At 37.6% G+C, this 18,756-nt stretch overlaps 1 protein-coding gene across 3 annotated transcripts in view; it reads left to right on the forward strand.

Moving 5' to 3' along the window:
• Lpxn (leupaxin) overlaps nucleotides 1-17,171 on the forward strand; it is a 33,693-nt gene extending 16,522 nt beyond the window's left edge. For all 3 annotated transcript variants that reach the window (XM_026406504.2, XM_077797440.1, XM_026406505.2), the window contains 6 exons: nucleotides 1,698-1,797; nucleotides 5,041-5,208; nucleotides 6,081-6,254; nucleotides 6,371-6,452; nucleotides 15,923-16,071; nucleotides 16,398-17,171. In XM_026406504.2, the coding sequence (XP_026262289.2) occupies nucleotides 1,698-1,797; nucleotides 5,041-5,208; nucleotides 6,081-6,254; nucleotides 6,371-6,452; nucleotides 15,923-16,071; nucleotides 16,398-16,667 (943 nt within the window). In that variant the 3' untranslated portion in view covers nucleotides 16,668-17,171. The remainder of the gene's footprint in view (nucleotides 1-1,697; nucleotides 1,798-5,040; nucleotides 5,209-6,080; nucleotides 6,255-6,370; nucleotides 6,453-15,922; nucleotides 16,072-16,397) is intronic.
• Nucleotides 17,172-18,756: the final 1,585 nt, after the last annotated feature.

The following is an 18,756-nucleotide window of genomic DNA, read 5'->3' on the forward strand; positions in this document are numbered from 1 at the left end:
ATATGGAGGCTAGTATATATTTCTTATAGATACATTTGATCAGGTTAAGGACTTTTTCTTTTTTTCCTTAATCTTCAACAATAGGAATGATCATTAAATTTGATTTCTACTGCTTTTTCAGTATCTATAGACATGTTTAGAAAGCTTTTCTCTTATTTGTTAGCATAATGAATTATATTATCCCTTTCCCTAATCTTGAACCCTTCAGGATGATTGACATAAACACTACTTAGCCATGATTGTTTAAAAAACATATTTCTTTTGTTTGTTTCTTATACTAGGGATTGAACCCAGTGGGGCCTAACCACTGAGCCACATCCCCAGTCCTTTTTATTTTTTATTTTGAGACAGAGTCTCACTAAGTTGCTCAGAGCTTCACTAAGGTGCAGAGACTGGCTTTAAACTTGTGATCCTCCTGCAGCCTCCTGAACTGCAGGGATAATAGGCATGTGTCACCAAAGCAAGCTCTGCTATTGTCTTTAAGATTCCTCTCTCACACACAATGCTCTTTCTTTGTCTAATTTTAGTATCAAGTTTCTGTAATATTCATAGAATTAATTGGGTCATTTTCCATATTTTTCTTTATACTTGGAAGTTTTGTACAATATTCCTCAAAAGCTATCATTTTTTTTCCTTGTTTGTTTTCTGCTTCATTAATTTAGGCTTTAACTCCTGCTTAAGTATTTTAGGAGTCTTTTTTAGAGCCTTGAGTTAAAAATTTTATTTGTGATCTCTCTTATTTTTTAGTATTTGACTTAACTACATTCATATATTTTTCTTTCAGTGACACTTTGTTTTCAACTCCAAGGGTGTGTGTGTGTGTGTGTTTTCTCATTGCTATTTATAAATTATTTGAACATTCAGTTTTAATTATTTTTTAATCATAATAATTATATAGAAGTACTCTTCTGTTTCTTAAGTAGATAATTTTTGCTTAATTTGTACTTGAGCCTTATTTTGATTCCTCATACTTGGTTAGTTTTACTAATGATTATGTAGTTACTTAAATAGCTCCTATATTCTATTTTTAGGCTAATGTTTTATTTGTTCCCAATTATCTAAATATGGAATCACCATGATGTACATTATCTCCATTTTCCATACCAAGGATTTGCAAAATTTTTCTGCAAAGAACCAGGAATTAACATGTGAGGTTTTTTGTGGACTAAAGGTATCTGTAGCAACTACTCAGCCTTGCAGAGAACACCTGTAGGCAGCATTTGTTGGACATGGTCAGAATTAGCCCATGGACCTTAGCTTGTTAATGCCTGCTTTATATTCTTATTTATTTATTTTTTATTTATTTTTTTGTTGTTGGACAGTACCTGAGGGGGGAGATATAGTACCTTATAATTTTTAAAAAGAATATGATTAAAAATTAAAAATGTATGGCTATGGTTTTAAAGATTTATTTAGTGGCTGCTTGGTACATCATAGTTGAGGGAAAATACCCTCTCAATTACATGTTAAGCCCTTTCCTTTACACACTTGAAAACATCATTTTTTGAGATGACCAGGGACAAAAAGCATAGAGACTTTGTTCAGATTTTTAATCTAAGAGCTATTTTTTGATCATTTTGTTTCTGATTTTAGATTTACGCCTCAGGGGTTAATAGTTAAAAGTGCATTTTGTGTGTGACTTAACATTTATTTGAATTTTGATAAGTTTATATCATTTTTTCTCTCTTTCTTTATAGTGAAGTTCAAGAGCCAAAGGAATCACCACCACTTCCTAAAACTTCAGCAGCTGCTCAGCTGGATGAACTCATGGCCCATTTGAGTGAAATGCAGGCCAAGGTGGGTGCAATCTGGATGAGCTAAGTTCCTTAAAGATAAAGGAGGCCCAGAGAAGCACAATTCTTTGAGGAACTCAGTTCTGCCTTCCTAGACTAAATTCAATTCATGGAGAAACTCAACTTTGTACTATGTGTTATTTGGAAACAAATGATAATATGGTGCAGGCTTTGATATCAAGGAGCTTGGAATATGCTTGGTAAAATGAGGCATAAGCCTCTATAGAGTAAAAGGTGGTTTGCCAAAATATGTGGAGCAAACTTTAGGGATTTGGTGAGCTACTCAGATTTTACTGGAGAGGTGGGGATGGGACTTGGGGCTGACTCTGAAGAAGGGATGGGGTTTGAGCATAAAGAGATGAGATGAGCAGTACTTTTATTTGCAACAAGCCCAGAGGGCATATGTATCTAAGAACTGTTAGGGAGACCTGACTGAGCAGGACAGAAGAGGCCAATGAGACAAGGCAGGGGAGATCAAAGTAGGAAGATAAAGGCTCACATGTCCTGGAAGAGAATGGAAATCAAATAAATGGACTTAAGAATTTATTAAAGGAATATAATATAGAATTCGTAAGGTAGAGGATTCAACCACTCTAAATCTGGTTGGAGAGTTGATATACATTCAAGACATAACTATGAAAAAAATTTAAGGCATTAAAAATGTGTGTGATTGGAGAGGTCAGGGACCTTATCTCTGTGACTGACCTGGGGACTCATAGTGCCCAGCACATTGCTATGCCTGGCACATAGTGAGTAACACATATTTATTAGAGAGACAAATGAATGAACATTTCAAGCAAACTTTCTTTAATAAGTTAATGTTCTTTGATTAGCTAATATCTGTAGTCAATCTGGGTAAACTGGCTCATTATGCTGTATATCTGAAAATGCTAGAAAAAATTTACATTATGATATTGTGTTTTGTGATTGATTTGGCATGTTTCTTGTTATATTTAAATTTAGATTTAAAATATTTGTTTTTAGTTAAACCTTACATTCACATTGTACAAAAATCAAAAGTACAAACAAGTTTACATTAAACTATTTTCCTGTTATCTTTGTCTCTCCAGTCATCTAGTAGCCTGCTTTTTATTTATCTAAAAGTATTCTGGAATATACACATAAGAGGTAGATACAGATGTAGATACAGCTATACTGTGGTTTTTTAATTTTAGTTATTTTTATTCTTAATATTGGTCACCCTTTCAGGGCCTTCAGATGTTAGCCTTACTTACCTCTTGAACATTAACTAGTATTATGTAATAGAGGAAAAAGGAAATTAGCATTATTATTGGTGAAATAATATGAGGTTATTCCAGGCAGCAAAATAGAATAAGTAGAGGTCTGAAGGTAGAGAGTAACCATCAAGATCAGAAGACCATAGGAGCCTGCTGGCATTGAACAAAGAGGCCTTTTGCTGCATAATAAAAGGTAGACTGGAAAGGTAAAGTGAAGGCAATAGATGAGAGGCTTTGAATGTCCTTCTGATGAGTGCACATTTGATGTGGAGGCAAGGGAGCCATAGTAGCTTCTGATCAGCTAAGCATTAGATAGAAGGTAGTAGTAGCCCAATTGGAAGGAAATAGGACAATGCAGAATGAGGACGTAGTGGTGAGAGACAAGTTAAATATCCCTTTTTTTTTTTTTTAAATTTGAGAATCTCCGGTTGCTTGGCTTATAATAACTAACTTGGAATTTTGCTTTTAAAAAATCCAGTCTATTGGCATGTCTTATCTGACCATTTCTCCATTCTCTAACACTGGCCTAAGTCAATATGTAATAGTCTCCCTGCTTCCCTATGGCTTATGGACACTTAGTTCTGCAATGAACCATTACAGGGGTATTGTCAGCCAGATTCTTTCACTCTGATACTTGCAATCCTTCAGTGGCTCCCATCACCTTGAAATAAAACCTAAGTCTTTACCATGAGGGCCCCATGTGATCTTAGCCTTTCTGTCCATCATCTTGTCCTCAATCTCAGTCCCTCAACTCTAGGCACCTGGGGCCTTTTGTCTTTTCTTTTAATGTATCAGGAGCTGAGGATGTAGCTCAGTGGTAGAGAGCACTTGCCTAGCATGTGTAAGGCCCTGGGTTCTAGCCCAGCACTGCAAAGTCTTCTAATATGCCAAACTGTTTCCTTCCTCAGTGCTTTCTCTCCCTCTGGAATGCTTTCCCACAGCTGTCTATATTTCTGGGTCCCTAAGTACCACACAAATAATCTGCTCAAATATCATTTCCTCAGTGATATTTGGTCTTCTCTGATTAGCCCATTAAATCAGTTTTTCCTCACCATCTCATCCTCCATCTATAGCTTTACCTGACATTACAACATGTTTGTTTGTTTACTGTGTACCAAAGAATGTAAATCAATAAGGCTAGAAACTTGTTTTGTCTTGTACACTGATTTATTCCAAGTGCTGAGGGCCATGATTGGCACAAACTAGGTATTCAACCAAGATTGTAGAATACATAAATAAAATGAAGACCGGACTAATTGTCAACTTAGGTCATTATAAGAGTTAGAGAGGATATCATATTCATGTACTCAATTTTCTACAGTCAGAAAAGATTTACAAATAGAAGAAGGTTGGTCAGTTTTCATTTGGCTTTAGAAATTTAGAATAAAAGGGAAGTGAAAATATTTCTCTTGGTATTAAAATGTTGGATTCCTCCGGATCTTAGAGGAAAGTTAAGGGAAGACCAAGAAATCTATTGGTAGAGGTGAGCATCCTGGGTTGTGTAGAAAATACCAAGAAAGTTGTTTTAATCAGCTTTTTCTTCTGCTGTGACTAAAAAAAAAAAAAAAAGACCTGATATGAACATTTTTTAGAGGTAAAGTTTATTTACAGGCTTATGGTTTCAGAGGTCTTAGTCCATAGACAGCTGGTTCCATTCTCCAGGGTTCCAGGTGAAACAGAACATCATGGCAGAAAAGTGTGGTGGAGGGAAGTGGCTCACATGATGATCAGAAAACAAAAAGAGACTCCACTTGATAGATACAAAATATATACCCCAAAGGCATGCCCCGGTTACCCATCTCCTTCAGCCACAACCTACCCACCTTCAGTTACCACTGAGTTAATCCCAAAGGGGATTTGTTCACTGGTTGGGTTAAGGCTCTCATAATCCAATCATTTCTGTAAGCTTTTTGCATTGTTTTACACATGAGCTTTTGAGGGACATCTCACATACAAACTATAACAAAAGTACTTGAAAGTTAACTCTATTTGTGGTTTCCTTGTACCAGGTTGTGATGAAGGCAGATGCCAGCAAGAAACAGTTTCCAGACAAGCAGGATCACAAGGCTTCCCTGGATTCAATGCTTGGGGGTTTGGAGCAGGAATTGCAGGACCTTGGGATTGCCACCGTGCCCAAGGGCCACTGTGCTTCCTGCCAGAAACCGATTGCTGGGAAGGTGGGATGAGCTAAGTCTGGACCTATAGCATTTGTATATGTGTGTTTGTCTCTCTGCCCTGCCAAAGAAAGTACTTTCTACTTATATCCTAAGACTTTTAAATAAGCATTAATAATTACTGATCACTTGTAGTGCTCTGATAACAGAGCTAAGTGCTTTATAAGTATTTCCTCATTTAATGGTCCCACCAGCCATTATTTAATGGTCCCCCTAGTTCCCTTTGTAAAGACAAGGAAGTTGAGAGCTGAGAGGCATCAACTGACCTGCCCACAGTCTAGTAAGAGACAGAGGTGAGGTTTGAAACCAGGAGAATCTGATGCCTGAGGTTGAGTTCTTAACCATTTTTCTCTATCATCTTTATTGATGGAACCTATTTCACTGCTCCCTTTGTTCAAACATTTCTGATCTAAATTGATTAGTTTTCAGCTGAATGTGTCTTCAAATCATAGCCACAAAGTCCTGCTCTGAATCATCCTTTACCAGATCCATTTGTAGAGGGCTTTCTGTAGGGCATGAGATGAAGTGCAGAGCAGAAGAGTTAAAACTCAGTTGGCCCTTTCCTCTTCCAAGGATCCCTTCCATGTGAAAACTGGAGTTATCTCTCTTCTATCACCTGTGTGCTCTATGTTTTTCTACTGTTTTCTGAGGCAGTAGAATGAAAAGGAACATGTACCCATGTTTATCAGAGTGATCAGTCAGGAAAGTGGACACCCTTTTACTATTCATTAAGCATGACAAGAGACCACCTCAAGTGTGCTATAAGTCCAGGGATTGTTGTCTACGTGGAATGCAGTGGCCTACAGAGTTGTGCAACCTCAGTCCTTAAAAGTAGTCTGCTGGGCTTCCATTTCTGGCTTTATGTCATCCCCTAGATGATCCATGCCCTAGGACAGTCATGGCATCCAGAGCACTTTGTCTGTACTCACTGCAAAGAAGAGATTGGCTCCAGTCCCTTCTTCGAGCGGAGTGGCTTGGCCTACTGCCCCAAAGACTACCACCACCTTTTTTCTCCACGCTGTGCCTACTGCGCTGCTCCTATTGTGGATGTAAGTAAATCTCTCTCCTCTCAGGTTTCATGTAGGTTTTAATCACTCTTTAGAACCCAGATAATGTTTGACAGGTCTGCAGTCTTCTAATGTCTCTCTCTGTGTTCCTTTTTTAGAAAGTGCTAACAGCAATGAACCAGACATGGCACCCAGAGCACTTCTTCTGCTCTCACTGTGGAGAGGTGTTTGGTGCTGAAGGTAGGACTGGGAGGCTCCATCTTAAACCCCAGGGGCTGGTGGTAAGGAGGAGGCCAGCAGTGCTTTTCCTTGGAGCCTGTTTTTCACTGCTGCAGCAGTCCTAGTTTCTACCAGTACCATCAAAGTGCCCTTTGTTAGCTTCCCATTGTTGTGACAAAATCCTGAGAAAAATCATCTTAAAGGAGAAGAGGATTATTTTATGTCATCGATTCAGATTCATACATGGTCACTTGATTCCATTGTTTTGGGGCTTGTGATGAGGCAGAACAGGGAGTACATGATAGAGCAAAGCTGCTCACAACATGGTGGCCAGGAAGTAGGGAGAGAGAGAGAGAGAGAGAGAGAGAGAGAGAGAGAGAGAGAGAGAGAGAGAGAGACAGGGAGGGAGGGAGGGAGGGAGAGAGAGGAGAGGAACAAAAGTACCCTTTTTTGGTGGGAGGGGTACCAGAGATTGAATTTAGGGGCACTCAACCACTGAGCCACATCCCCAGCCCTATTTTGTATTTTATTAGAGACAGGGTCTCACTGAATTGCTTAGCCGCTCACTAAATTGCTGAGGCTGGCTTTGAACTCGAAATCCTCCTGCCTCCGCCTCCTGAACCACTGGGATTCCAGGCGTGTGCAACTGCACCCAGCCAAAATGTACCTTTTAAGGGCATATCTCCGGTGACCTACTTCCTCCAACTAGGCCCCACATCCTAAAGTTTCCACCACCTCCCAAAGCCCATTAAGTTATGAATCCATAAATAGATTAATCCATTCATGAGGTCAGAGCTTTAATAATCCAACCACCTCTCAAAGGCTCCACCTCTAAACACTGCTGCAAGGGGACCAAGCCTTTAGCATGAACTTTTGGGTACAATTCAGATCCAAACCATAACATACTCATTTTGGTACTAGATGACATCCCTACCTCTTAAAATTTTTGATAATTGATTTTTTAATCAAAGTGATACAAATGCATAGTTTAAAAAGTCAAATGTTACTTCATGATTATTATGGCTTAACTCTTAAATGTACTCCACAGGCTCATTTTTTAAATGTTTTTTGAACAACTGTGACTCATACATAGAATTTGAAAATTTCTTTATTTGTCACTTTCCATCCTTTTAGAATTAACTTAGAGAGGAAAGTTCTCATCTCTTCCTAAATAAAAACTTGGCCAATTGCATGTCTTTTCTGATCACCTTAATAAATAGTTTTAGGTATAACATCAGTTTAAAACAAAACAAAAAAGTCCTGGGCTGGGGTTGTAGCTCAGTGGGCATAAGGCACTGGGTTCAGTCCTCAGCACCACATGAAATTAAATAATAAAATAAAGGCATTGTGTCTATAAAAAAATAAAAAATTAAGTCTTTAGGTAATTTAGTCTCACAGTGTCTGATTTAGTAGTAAACGAGTCAGTAGTAAAGCTTCCAGATTTTTTAAAGTGGAAAAGTTGCTCTTTTTTCCTGGAAGGACCTTAAACCTGGCCTTTCACCTCTCCTGAACTGCCTTTGCCCCTACCACCCTCACTCTAATTGCAAGCCAATTAGGGTTGAAATGTGAAAGATGGGAACAGAAGGCAGGCAAGTCCTACCTCATAAAGTATTGTTATTAAATTGAGTTTTTGCTCTGGGTCTGTGTAATGTTTAACTCTCCTTCTATGGATTAAATACAGGTCCTGGAGTGAACTCTTTTGATGGCCTACTGTGTGTACTGCTGGCTACTCTGTCCTTGTCATATTTCTTTGAGGACTGGTTCCTTAGAGATTCTTTTTTCATGGGCTTTTTCATTGTTCCCTTCTGGTGTTTCCTTAGAAATTATTAAAATGGTTTCATATCATCTCTTTCACTCAATTTTTCATGTAAGACCTTGGGGAACCTGCCCTTTTCTCCATCAGCCAATGGAATTGCACCTCACTTGCAGCTACTTTTCTATATTCAGCTGCTGTCGGCTGTGTCAGCCGTGCTCTCCCCTATGGACATTTTGCAGGGATGAGTCAGATACCATCAACTGTGTCTCACTAACAACAGGGCACACATATTCAGCTCTCTGAGTAGTCCTATTGAAGTCCCTCCTCTCTTTCTCTTTCTCCTAGTACTGGGGTTGAACCAAGGATACGTAATCAGTAAGCCACATCCCCAATCCTTTTAATTTTTTATTTAGAGACAAGTCTCACTAAGTTGCTTTGGGCCTCACTAAGTGACTGAGCTAGCCTTGAACTTATGATCCTCTTGCCTCAGCCTCCCAAGCAACTAGGATTACAGATGTGTGTCACCATACCTAGCTTGAGAATAGTTTTATTTCATTTTTACCTAGTTGTAGATGAAAACACTGAACTTCAGGAAAGTAAAGTTATTTTCTTAAAGTCATGGTTGAGGAGATAGAACTCAAACTCAGGTCTCATTTCTGCAAATTCCATATTTTCTCTACAACATAACTTTCCCTTGACGGTGCAGTTATTGGATCCCTTTACTTTTGTAGTACCAATGTGATGTGCTTTATTTGACAATAGACCAATGGAATAGACACAATCCACTAGCAAAGCCCTTTGTGGTAATTTGTTCACTGGAGCTTGCTCAGTGCATTTCACACAAATCATTAGGTATTTTGTTTCAAGATTGCCCTTCAATGAAGCATCACTTTTCATTGAGGCTTGTCACAGTAAATTTACATTGTAGTGGTAACCATAGAAGTTGAGAGTTAGTTGAGTAGGATAATCAGCAAGTGAATACTGCCCACAGATAACTGTGATATGGAAGTTTCCTAGAAGCAGAACAGCAGGATATAGACATATTTTAGATAGAGATGTAAGTTAGTTACCAAAGAAAAATGTCCAGTACATAGGATGACCAGAAAGCATAACACAGGTGGCTAGTTTCATTGTTCTTGACTTTGGCCTCTTATAAATAGACAAGACTGATTGAGTCATTTATGACTTTAAAGAAGCACAAATCTATACTTAAAACGTATTTATTAATGGAGACACTTGACAGAAAGGACCATTTATTAATCAGAAGCTCCTGTTAAGTAGTATTTGCATTTCTATGCCTGACTTTCTTGTAGATGGGTATGGTATCCTACCATATGGTCAGTCCATTAATTAGGTGACATCCTGCCTTTTACCCCAAGTCACATAGTCATACATAGAGTTTCAGTAATGACAGTTTAACCACAGAGTCTCTTGGGAAATTAATTCATCTGCATTTTTTTCTTCAGTTCAAAGAATTTCTCTTTAAGGCTCAAGTTTCTAAGCACATTGGGCCTTAGCATCCTCAGCATCCTCCTGAGGGACTAGGTCCTCAGTGCCTACCTGTCTTTCATTTTAGTTGTTCATTATCCAGGCCATGCAGGTGCTCCCTAATTTCCCCTGTGGCTAAAGTCTCACCATAGTATAAACACCCTCCCTCTCTCTGTGACACTTTTAATTGTCAGTGTTTCACATTCGTCCTCCAGAGGTAATTGGCCCCAGAGAGAGCTTCTAGGAAAATAAGTACGGAAACTTGCCCACTTTATTGGATTACTAAATGCAGGAGCATCACAGCAAGTTTGCCTAATTGCTTTTGATTCCTCTCCCAAGAGTCACCCAAGTTGAAACAGTAGCTGTAACTTCCATGCTCTCTTAACTCTTGAGACCAACTGCCCTGTAAATGCCTAGAGGAGGGTCATTCCTAGGTTAGCTGGCATGTCTTACAGTTTTCCCATGTAGTACCTACTTATAGGCAAGCTCAATTTTGTGTCCTTTGCTTTATGCACATTAGCATCACCTAGGGACTTATTAAGAATGCAAAATCTGGGGCCCCATTCCATACCTATTGAGCAAAAAAAAAAAAAAAATGGGGGCAGGATGAAGAGAACCCAGTAATCTAATTTAGCAAGTTCTTAGATGAGTGATGCATGCAAAAGTTTAAGAAATACTCTGCCACAAAATCAAGAAAGATGGCAGTGGGTGTTTGTTTAGATAGTAGAATTTCCTGTATTCATTTTCTCTAGAACAGATTCTAGAAATCTTTTGGGGGGTTGAAGGGAGGAAAGTAAAGTGAGCTCCTTTGTGTCTCAAGCATTTAGAAGGAGGAACATAGAGTAGCCTATAAAATTACTAGTTTGGATTCTTGGATCTGTAGGCCTCAGAGTTCTGATAAATTGTCTGTTTTTTTTTTTTTAAGCAGACATGGCTTTAACAGAGCAAACCATGTCAAAAAGTAACAATAACTAAGGGAGAAACAACAGCTACATAATTTGAGTCACAATCTCAGGCTGTAACTATTGTTATTTTGTGACCTGGCCATTACCATACCATCATAGATTTCTGGAAATATTTCTTGGGTAGGTGCTATGTGGTCCACTGTGTATGCTTTACTTGCCTGTTATTTTAGTGAGATACAAATAGAGTGCTTATATTTATAAAACTACTGGGTTATGATATTTGGGCTCAGCTGATAACTGTCAGTTTGTTCCCATGGAGAGATCAGTGTCAGGATGTGTTTAAGTTAGGAGTATGATATTGAAATTGGGCCTTTATTTGAATCTCAGCTTCTCCAGTGAGTAGTTATGAGTAACTTCTTTAAGCTTCCTTTTTCATTTGGGGTTAAAGATGGGGTTAAAACTCACTTCAAGGGATTGCTGGAAAGGATCTAATTTTAATTTAGTACTATAGTTAAGAGTCTTCAGCAGAAACAGTGGATTGCTGATTATTTTTATTTTAGGTGGCCTCCCCCCAGTAAGTACTAAGGAGAATTCCTTACAGAAAAGTTCCCTATTTATACATATTCTAGTCAGTGCTGAACTGAAGCTTTCCAACTACAACAAATTTCTGGAGCTGATGATCTCATCTTTGCTCTTCTATTATTAGTCTCATGTCTATCATTCAAAAATATTCATTAAGCAACTACTATGTATGTGTCAGGGACTATTGTGAGTCCTAGGGATAAGTAACAGAAAAGAAAGTTCCTGCTGTCATGGTAAATACATTCCAGTTAAAGAGATGAGTAATAATCAAACTAGCCAACTGATTAGGTAGTGTTTGAGATAGGGTGGTTGGGTCAATTATTCTCTGAAGCAGAATCCTTAGTTAAGTGAAGGACTAAACCATCTGGGTCTCTCAGAAAAGTGAATTTTAAAGCTAAGAGAATGTTGACTGGGGGTGTAGCTTAGTGGTAGAGCATTTGGTTAGCATTCATGAGCCCTGAGTTCATATTCCCAGCTCCACAAACGTGCTTGCATGTGCGTGCACATGTAGAGGGAATGATCACTTGAACAGGTGCTTGAAGATCAAGTGTTTGAAGATGGATTAGTGTATTCTATTATTCTTATTTTAAATGTAAAGACCTCACAGAAAATTTCAGATGTAACTTATTCTGTTAACTTAAATAAGCAACATAATTTTTTTCTTACAAATATTTTACATTTATTCAGATTTATGGATTCTTAAGTTATAGTGTGCCTTGTCGTGAGCCAGCCATGGGCTGTGTGTGTGAGCCATGAGCATTTGAGCACATGAAGATGTTGCTTCTCTGACTGGGCTGTGCCATATATGTGTCCTTTTCTCTTGCTGTGCCTTTGATCCCACACAGCACCTGAGATGGGTGTGACCTTCTAAGATGTCAGTCAATCTGCTTACCACAAGACATCACCAAGCAACCCCCTGAAACCCAATCCCTTGCCTTATTTGGGTTGAACTTTCTCAAATGTCTTTCCCCAAAGTAAATAGGATGATTTTAGGCATGTTCTCTCTTTTATTTTTTATTATTTTTTATTTTTTGCCAACCTCCCTTGCCTCCCTTGTGGGAGCTGGGGCAGAGAAGCTGTCACTGAATCCCAAGAAAAAGGTAATTTCTCTGTCTGTGTGATTATTTAATGCCATCCCAGTCCTCTTTATTTAATGCCTCCTCCAGTCCCCTTCATCTAGCCCTCTCGTCTGCTATTTTGATGGAATTCCCCCTCCCATGCCTTTTCCCTTTCTCTTTCTCTCTCTTCCCTAACCCTTATTTTGGACCAGCTTCCACATATCAGAGAAAACGTTCAACCTTTGGCTTTCTGAGTCTGGCTTATATCACTTAGCATGGTCTGCTCTAGTTCCATCCACTTGCCTTAAAATGACATAATTTCATTCTTCTTTATGGCTGAATAATACTCCATTGTGTATAAATTTTCTTTATTCATTCATCTGTGGAAGGGAACCTTGGTTAATTTCATAGCTTGGCTATTGTGAATTGTGTCAACATTTAATGTGGCTGTATCCCTAGAGTATATTGATTTTAGTTCTTTTGGATATATACCAAGGAGTGGAATAGCCAGATGATATGGTGGTTCCATTCCATTCCATTTTGAGAAATCTCCATACTGCTTTTCAGAGTGGTTATACTAATTTGTAGTCCTACCAACAATGTATCAGTGTACCTTTTTCCCCACATCCTTGCCAACACTTATTATGTATTCATGATAATTGCCATTCTGAGGTGAGATGAAATCTCAGTGTTATTTTGATTTGCATTTTCCTGATTGCTAGAGATGTTGAACATTTTTTTCATGCACTTGTTGGCCAGTTGTATTTCTTCTTTTGAAAAATGTCTGTTTGGTTCTTTTGTCCATTTATTAATTGGGTTATTTGGATTTTTTGGTGTTTTGTGTATTTTTTATATATACTGAGTATTAATGCCCTATCTGAGGAGCAGATGGCAAAGATCTTCTCCCTTGTAGTCTTGTTAAGGAAGTTTATTCCTTTGCCAATGTATTGGAGAGATGGATCTACATTTTCTTCTAGCAGTTTCAGGGTTTCTGGTCTAATTCCTAGGTCTTTGATTCACTTTGAGTTTACTTTTGTGCAGAGTGAGAGAGAGAGAGGTTAAGTTTCATCCTTTTACATATGGATTTTAGTTTTCTCAGCACCATTTGTTGAAAAGGCTATCTTTTCTCCAATGAATGTTTTTGGCACCTGTGTCTAGTATCAGATAATTGGGTTATCTGATATATGTGGGTTTTTCTCTGTGTCTTCTATTCTATTCCATTGGTCTTCATATCTGGTGCCCAGACCATGCTGTTTTTGTTACTATAGCTCTGCAGTATATTTTGAGGTCTGGTATTGTGATGCCTCCAGAATTACTCTTTTTGCTCAGGTTGCTTTGACTATTCTGAGACTCTTATTTTTCCAAATGAGTTTTAGGATTACTTTTTCTAGTTCTGTGAACAATGTCATTGGTATTTGATGGAAATTGCATTGAACCTGTATAATGATTTTGGTAGTATGGCCATATTAATAATATTGATATTTTATTAATATTAATTCTGCCTACCCAAGAACATGGGAGGTCTTTCTGTCTTCTAAGGTGTTCTTCAATTTCTTTCTTCGGTGTTCTATAGTTTTCATTGTAGAGGTCCTTGACATCCTTCCTTAGATTAATTCCCAAATATTGTATTTTTTTTAGGTCATTGTGAATAGAATAGTTTTCCTAATTTCTTTTTCAACAAGTTCATTATTGGAATATAAGAAAGTGATTGATTCATGTGTGTTGATTTTCTTTTCTCACCTTATCTGGCTAGAGTTTCAAGGACAATGTTGACTAGATGTGAAAGTAGGTATCCTTTTCTTGTTCCTGTTTCAAGAGGAAATGCTTTCAGTTTTTCTCCATTCAGTATGATATTGGCTTTGGGTTTGTCACATATAGCTTTTAAATTGTTGAGCTAAGTTCCTTTTATCCCTAGTTTCTGTATTACTTTAAACATATTTATCAAAAAGCATTTTTTTTGCACCTGTTGAGATAATCATGTGATTATTGTCCATAAGTGTATTTATGTGGTGAATTTAATTTATTGATTTGTGTATGTTGAACCAACCTTGCATCCCTTTAAAGAAACCCACTTGATCATGATACACTATTTTCATAAAGCAGCATGGGATGTTTGATATACATAGTAAAAATAGCCTAGCAAGTTAACCTATTTATTCTCCTGCATAGTTACCCCTTTCTTTGTATGTGGTAAAAACATTTTTTTTAAAAGAGAGAGAGAGAAAGAGAGAATTTTTTAATATTTACTTTCTAGTTTTTGGCGGACACAACATCTTTGTTTGTACGTGGTGCTGAGGATCGAACCCGGGCCGCACGCATGCCAGGCGAACGCACTACCACTTGAGCCACATCCCCAGCCCGTAAAAACATTTTTAAAAATCTACTCTATTAGCAAAATTTCAGTGTGCATAATAGCAATTTAATATTTCTTTGTAGTTCATTTTTTAAAAAATGTACACCCATTAGGACTATATGGTCAAAATACTGTTTTAAAGTCATTTGAATGAATCATTTTCTTTTCTTTGGTCATATTATCTGCTGTGTATATATTTAATTTGTTTCAACTTGACTCACTTTTTAGGGATACTTTTCACTTTTTCAAAGCAATGTTTTTTTTTTTGTTGTTTTGTTTGTTTGTTTGTTTGTTTTTGGTAGTAGGGATTGAACTCAGGGTGTTCTACCCCTGAGCTACATTCTTAGCCCTTTTAATTTTTTGAGACAGGGTATCACTAGATTACTGAGGCTGGTTTCAAACTTGTAATGCTTCAGTCTCAGCTTCCAGAATCTCTGGCATTATAGGTCTGTGCCACAATACCTGGCAATTTTTCACTTTTCAATTTGATACAATAATCCAAATAATATGTACATTTAGGAGCTTCTTATATTAGCCTTGTTTTTCTAGAATATAATTAGCAAATATTTCTCTTCACATTGTTCTTTCTCTTAGACATTGTTTTGATGTTTTTCCAACATTCATAAGTCATTCATTCATGTATTTTTATGTTACTAAATATTTATCTTTAGCCTGCATTTCAAATATTTGAGCCTATTTCCAGATTAAAGAGAAACCAATCCACTTTAATTTAAGTATTTGTGTGGTTTGAATTATTATATTGAGATATTGCATTCATTTAAAAATTATTATTTTGTAGTATTTTATCTTAAAATATTAAGCACTTTTTTAAATGTCATTTTATATTCTGGGGTTATAATGGAGACAAGATCAACAATATCTTGTTTCTCTGAGAGCTAATGTTTAGTGAGGGATGGCAGATGCTTTCAGATAATGGTAAATGTCTTAAGAACAATGAAAAAAGATGAAGTGATAAAGAGAAACTGAAGACATTCCTTCCTGATAAGATGACATTTGAGTTGATTCCTGAGTGGTAAGAAGTCAGCTGTATCACATCTGGGGCAAAACTGTTCAGAGTGAAGGATACTCAGGACAAAGGCAGTGAGGAAAAATGGTCCTTAACAAACTTGTTAAATGCTTCCTGTGATCCAAGCACAACTCTGAAACACTTTATCTGCATTGTCTTGTTTATTTTTTCCAGGAACCCTTTGAAGATATTTGTAATTACCCTGTTTTGATATGAGGACACTGAGATTGGGAGAGGTTAGGTCATTGATTTCATCTCTGCTTCTGACTTAGCTTTCAGGGCTCAAATTTACAACTGTGAATCTTTGATTTTATCTCTGCAGGCTTTCATGAGAAGGACAAGAAGCCATACTGCAGAAAAGATTTCTTAGCCATGTTTTCACCCAAGTGTGGTGGTTGCAACCGCCCAGTGTTGGAAAACTACCTTTCAGCTATGGACAATGTCTGGCACCCAGAATGCTTTGTGTGCGGGGTCTGTATTTTCCATTGTCTTTTGGATTTAGGTGAAATCTAGGGTTCTCTTCTCTCAGAAGAGCTACAACTTGTAAAAGGTTCATGGTCTTAGTTGAGGAATTCATGTGGGCTTCCTGAAGGATAAATAAATCACAGCATTTGCTGTGAGCCATTTGCATCTATTTTGCAAGTGGGGCAATCTAAACTCCATTTGTAAATGACCTGGAGTTAAATTACCACAATTAGGAGATAACTTGACAGGAATTTCAAATCTGAATATTTTACTTTGCTGATATTTCACCTCTTGACACATGCATTCCTTTTCTGCCCCTTTTCCACCTCTAGGACTGCTTCAGCACTTTTTCTACTGGCTCCTTCTTTGAACTGGATGGACGTCCATTCTGTGAGCTCCACTATCATCACCGCCGAGGAACCCTCTGCCATGGATGTGGGCAGCCCATCACTGGTCGCTGCATCAGTGCCATGGGTCATAAATTCCACCCTGAGCACTTTGTGTGTGCATTCTGCCTGACACAGTTGTCAAAGGGCATCTTCAGGGAGCAGAATGACAAGACCTATTGTCAATCCTGCTTCAATAAGCTCTTCTCACTCTGATCTCAACCAATCTACAACTTTGTCAAATGGCTTAGAAAATGTAAACCAAGATGAGAGAGTATATTTGCTGTTACTGACCCTTTGCTTAAATAGGCTTATAGAGAATGTAAAGGTGATGAGTAAATAAGGGGACATCGAAACATTACATGATTAGACTTAGAAATTTTATTTTAGGATTCTAGTTTTATATCTTTTTAATCCAGAACTTGGATTTAGACCTACGTCTTACTATTAAGTCCCTCTGCAGATATATTTTCTGCATGCACCTTTTGTTCTACCTCTGGTTTTCTCTTTCTAATTTCTACCTCTCCTGGTGGCCCTGCTCTCCCTTGGCCTTCAGATATGTCCTGCTCCAAGCTTCCTTGTTTCCCTGAATAATCACTGCTGTGTCATTGTCCTTGCTGTTAGGAATCATGATACCACTCTTTAATTCTTTGCCTCTCCCTTCAATGTATTTCTCTTTTTCATGGGGAAATAGATTTTAACTGACATCCTTGATAAATAAAATGGCTTGTGGTTTTGATGACTCATTGTCTTATTTATTTGGTAGATAAACTTTCTGCTTCCTGTGTTATATCTGAGGCCTCATTTAGTGTCACCATCATGCCCAGCACTTTATACGTTTTTAAAGAATCTGATTTTCTTACATCCTATCCGTTTCCTTATAAAAGCCTGTCAAGGGATCATCCTTCTTTAAAAAATTGAATAAGGTATGTTCTATATCTTAACATAGTCCTCAAAATAATTGTATAATTGTTATGACAGAAAAATCATTTTTAGAATCCTGGAATCTGAAATAGTTTACTAATGAAGACTTCTTTACTGGAGGTATTTAAAAAAATAGGGGCGAATTTGTCATCTTTAGATTGGTATGGGAATAGCATTTCTTGGATAACTTAAATGGAAATGATTTTTGCCAAGATTTATCTCCTCTGCTAGAATGTATAATAAGGGAGTTTTTGAGAGAAAAGGAAGTAGTGACAGTTACTTCTATAAAATAGGAACTTTGAACGTGTGTAAGGCATGTGGGAGGGCCACACAGATATGCAGCCATCTGCCTTCTAGCCTGTTCCACTGTCTGAACGCACCAGACTAAGCAAAGAATACTTTCCACTTCGAAGCACCCTCTTCACAAGTCTTCATTATGATGTCATGTGCACATGCAGGTGTTCATGGTCACGTTGGCAATTTGTCAAGGGAAACTTGGGTTTTAGCCTTGAGATGCAATGTTCAGGTGCTTAAAGTTTTGGTTTTATTATATATTTTTCTAAGAATTAGATACTTTAAGATTCTTTTAGAATTTAAATATTTAAGAATATCATAGAAAAGCTGGAGCTCACTAGGACACAAGAACATTTTCTTCTTGAAACTAAAACAAAGTGGTTTATATTTGCTCAAAAAGATACTGCAACAAGGACAAATGGTTTAGTAACAGGGAAACCATTCATAAGTAAAAAGTTTTTCCTTAAAAAAAAAAGGGCTGAGGCTTTAGCTCTCTGGTAAAAGCTCTCTCTCTTGCCTCGCATGTGTGAGGCACTGTGTTCAAACCCCAGCAACACATAAAAATAAATAAAGATACTCTGTGTTCATATACAACTAAATAAATATTTTAAAAAACACAGAAATACTATTATTCAAGCTGGTCACCTACTCATTTACTCTTGAATCTGAGTAATTTCTAGGTGTTTGAAAAATAAAATCCACCCTCCAGGGATAGTACTTTTCCACCAGTGAGGAGAGAGAGTGAGTGAGAGAGAAATAAATATGCCTTAAGCTCAGAACTGTATTATCAGAGAAGTTCCTCAATTAGTTTGGCCAATTATTCTTTGAAGTAAAGGTGATATCCAAGATGATACTGTGATAAGAGACATCCATTGCTTTTTTTCATACAAGTTCTATCATGTCCTTCCATTACAGTTATTGGATGGTTGCCAGACACATGCTCCTGTTTCCATGACCAGTGGAGGGAGAAACATACTTTTTTAAACTTTTGTGAGAAAAAGTTCTGAAATTTGTCCTAACTAAACAAATTTAGGTCACATTCCCATTATTCCCATTACTGTTCCCCCCCCCCCCCCCGGAGAAATGG

This window comes from Urocitellus parryii, chromosome 4, assembly GCF_045843805.1.
Source record: "Urocitellus parryii isolate mUroPar1 chromosome 4, mUroPar1.hap1, whole genome shotgun sequence".
Taxonomy (NCBI): domain Eukaryota; kingdom Metazoa; phylum Chordata; class Mammalia; order Rodentia; family Sciuridae; genus Urocitellus; species Urocitellus parryii.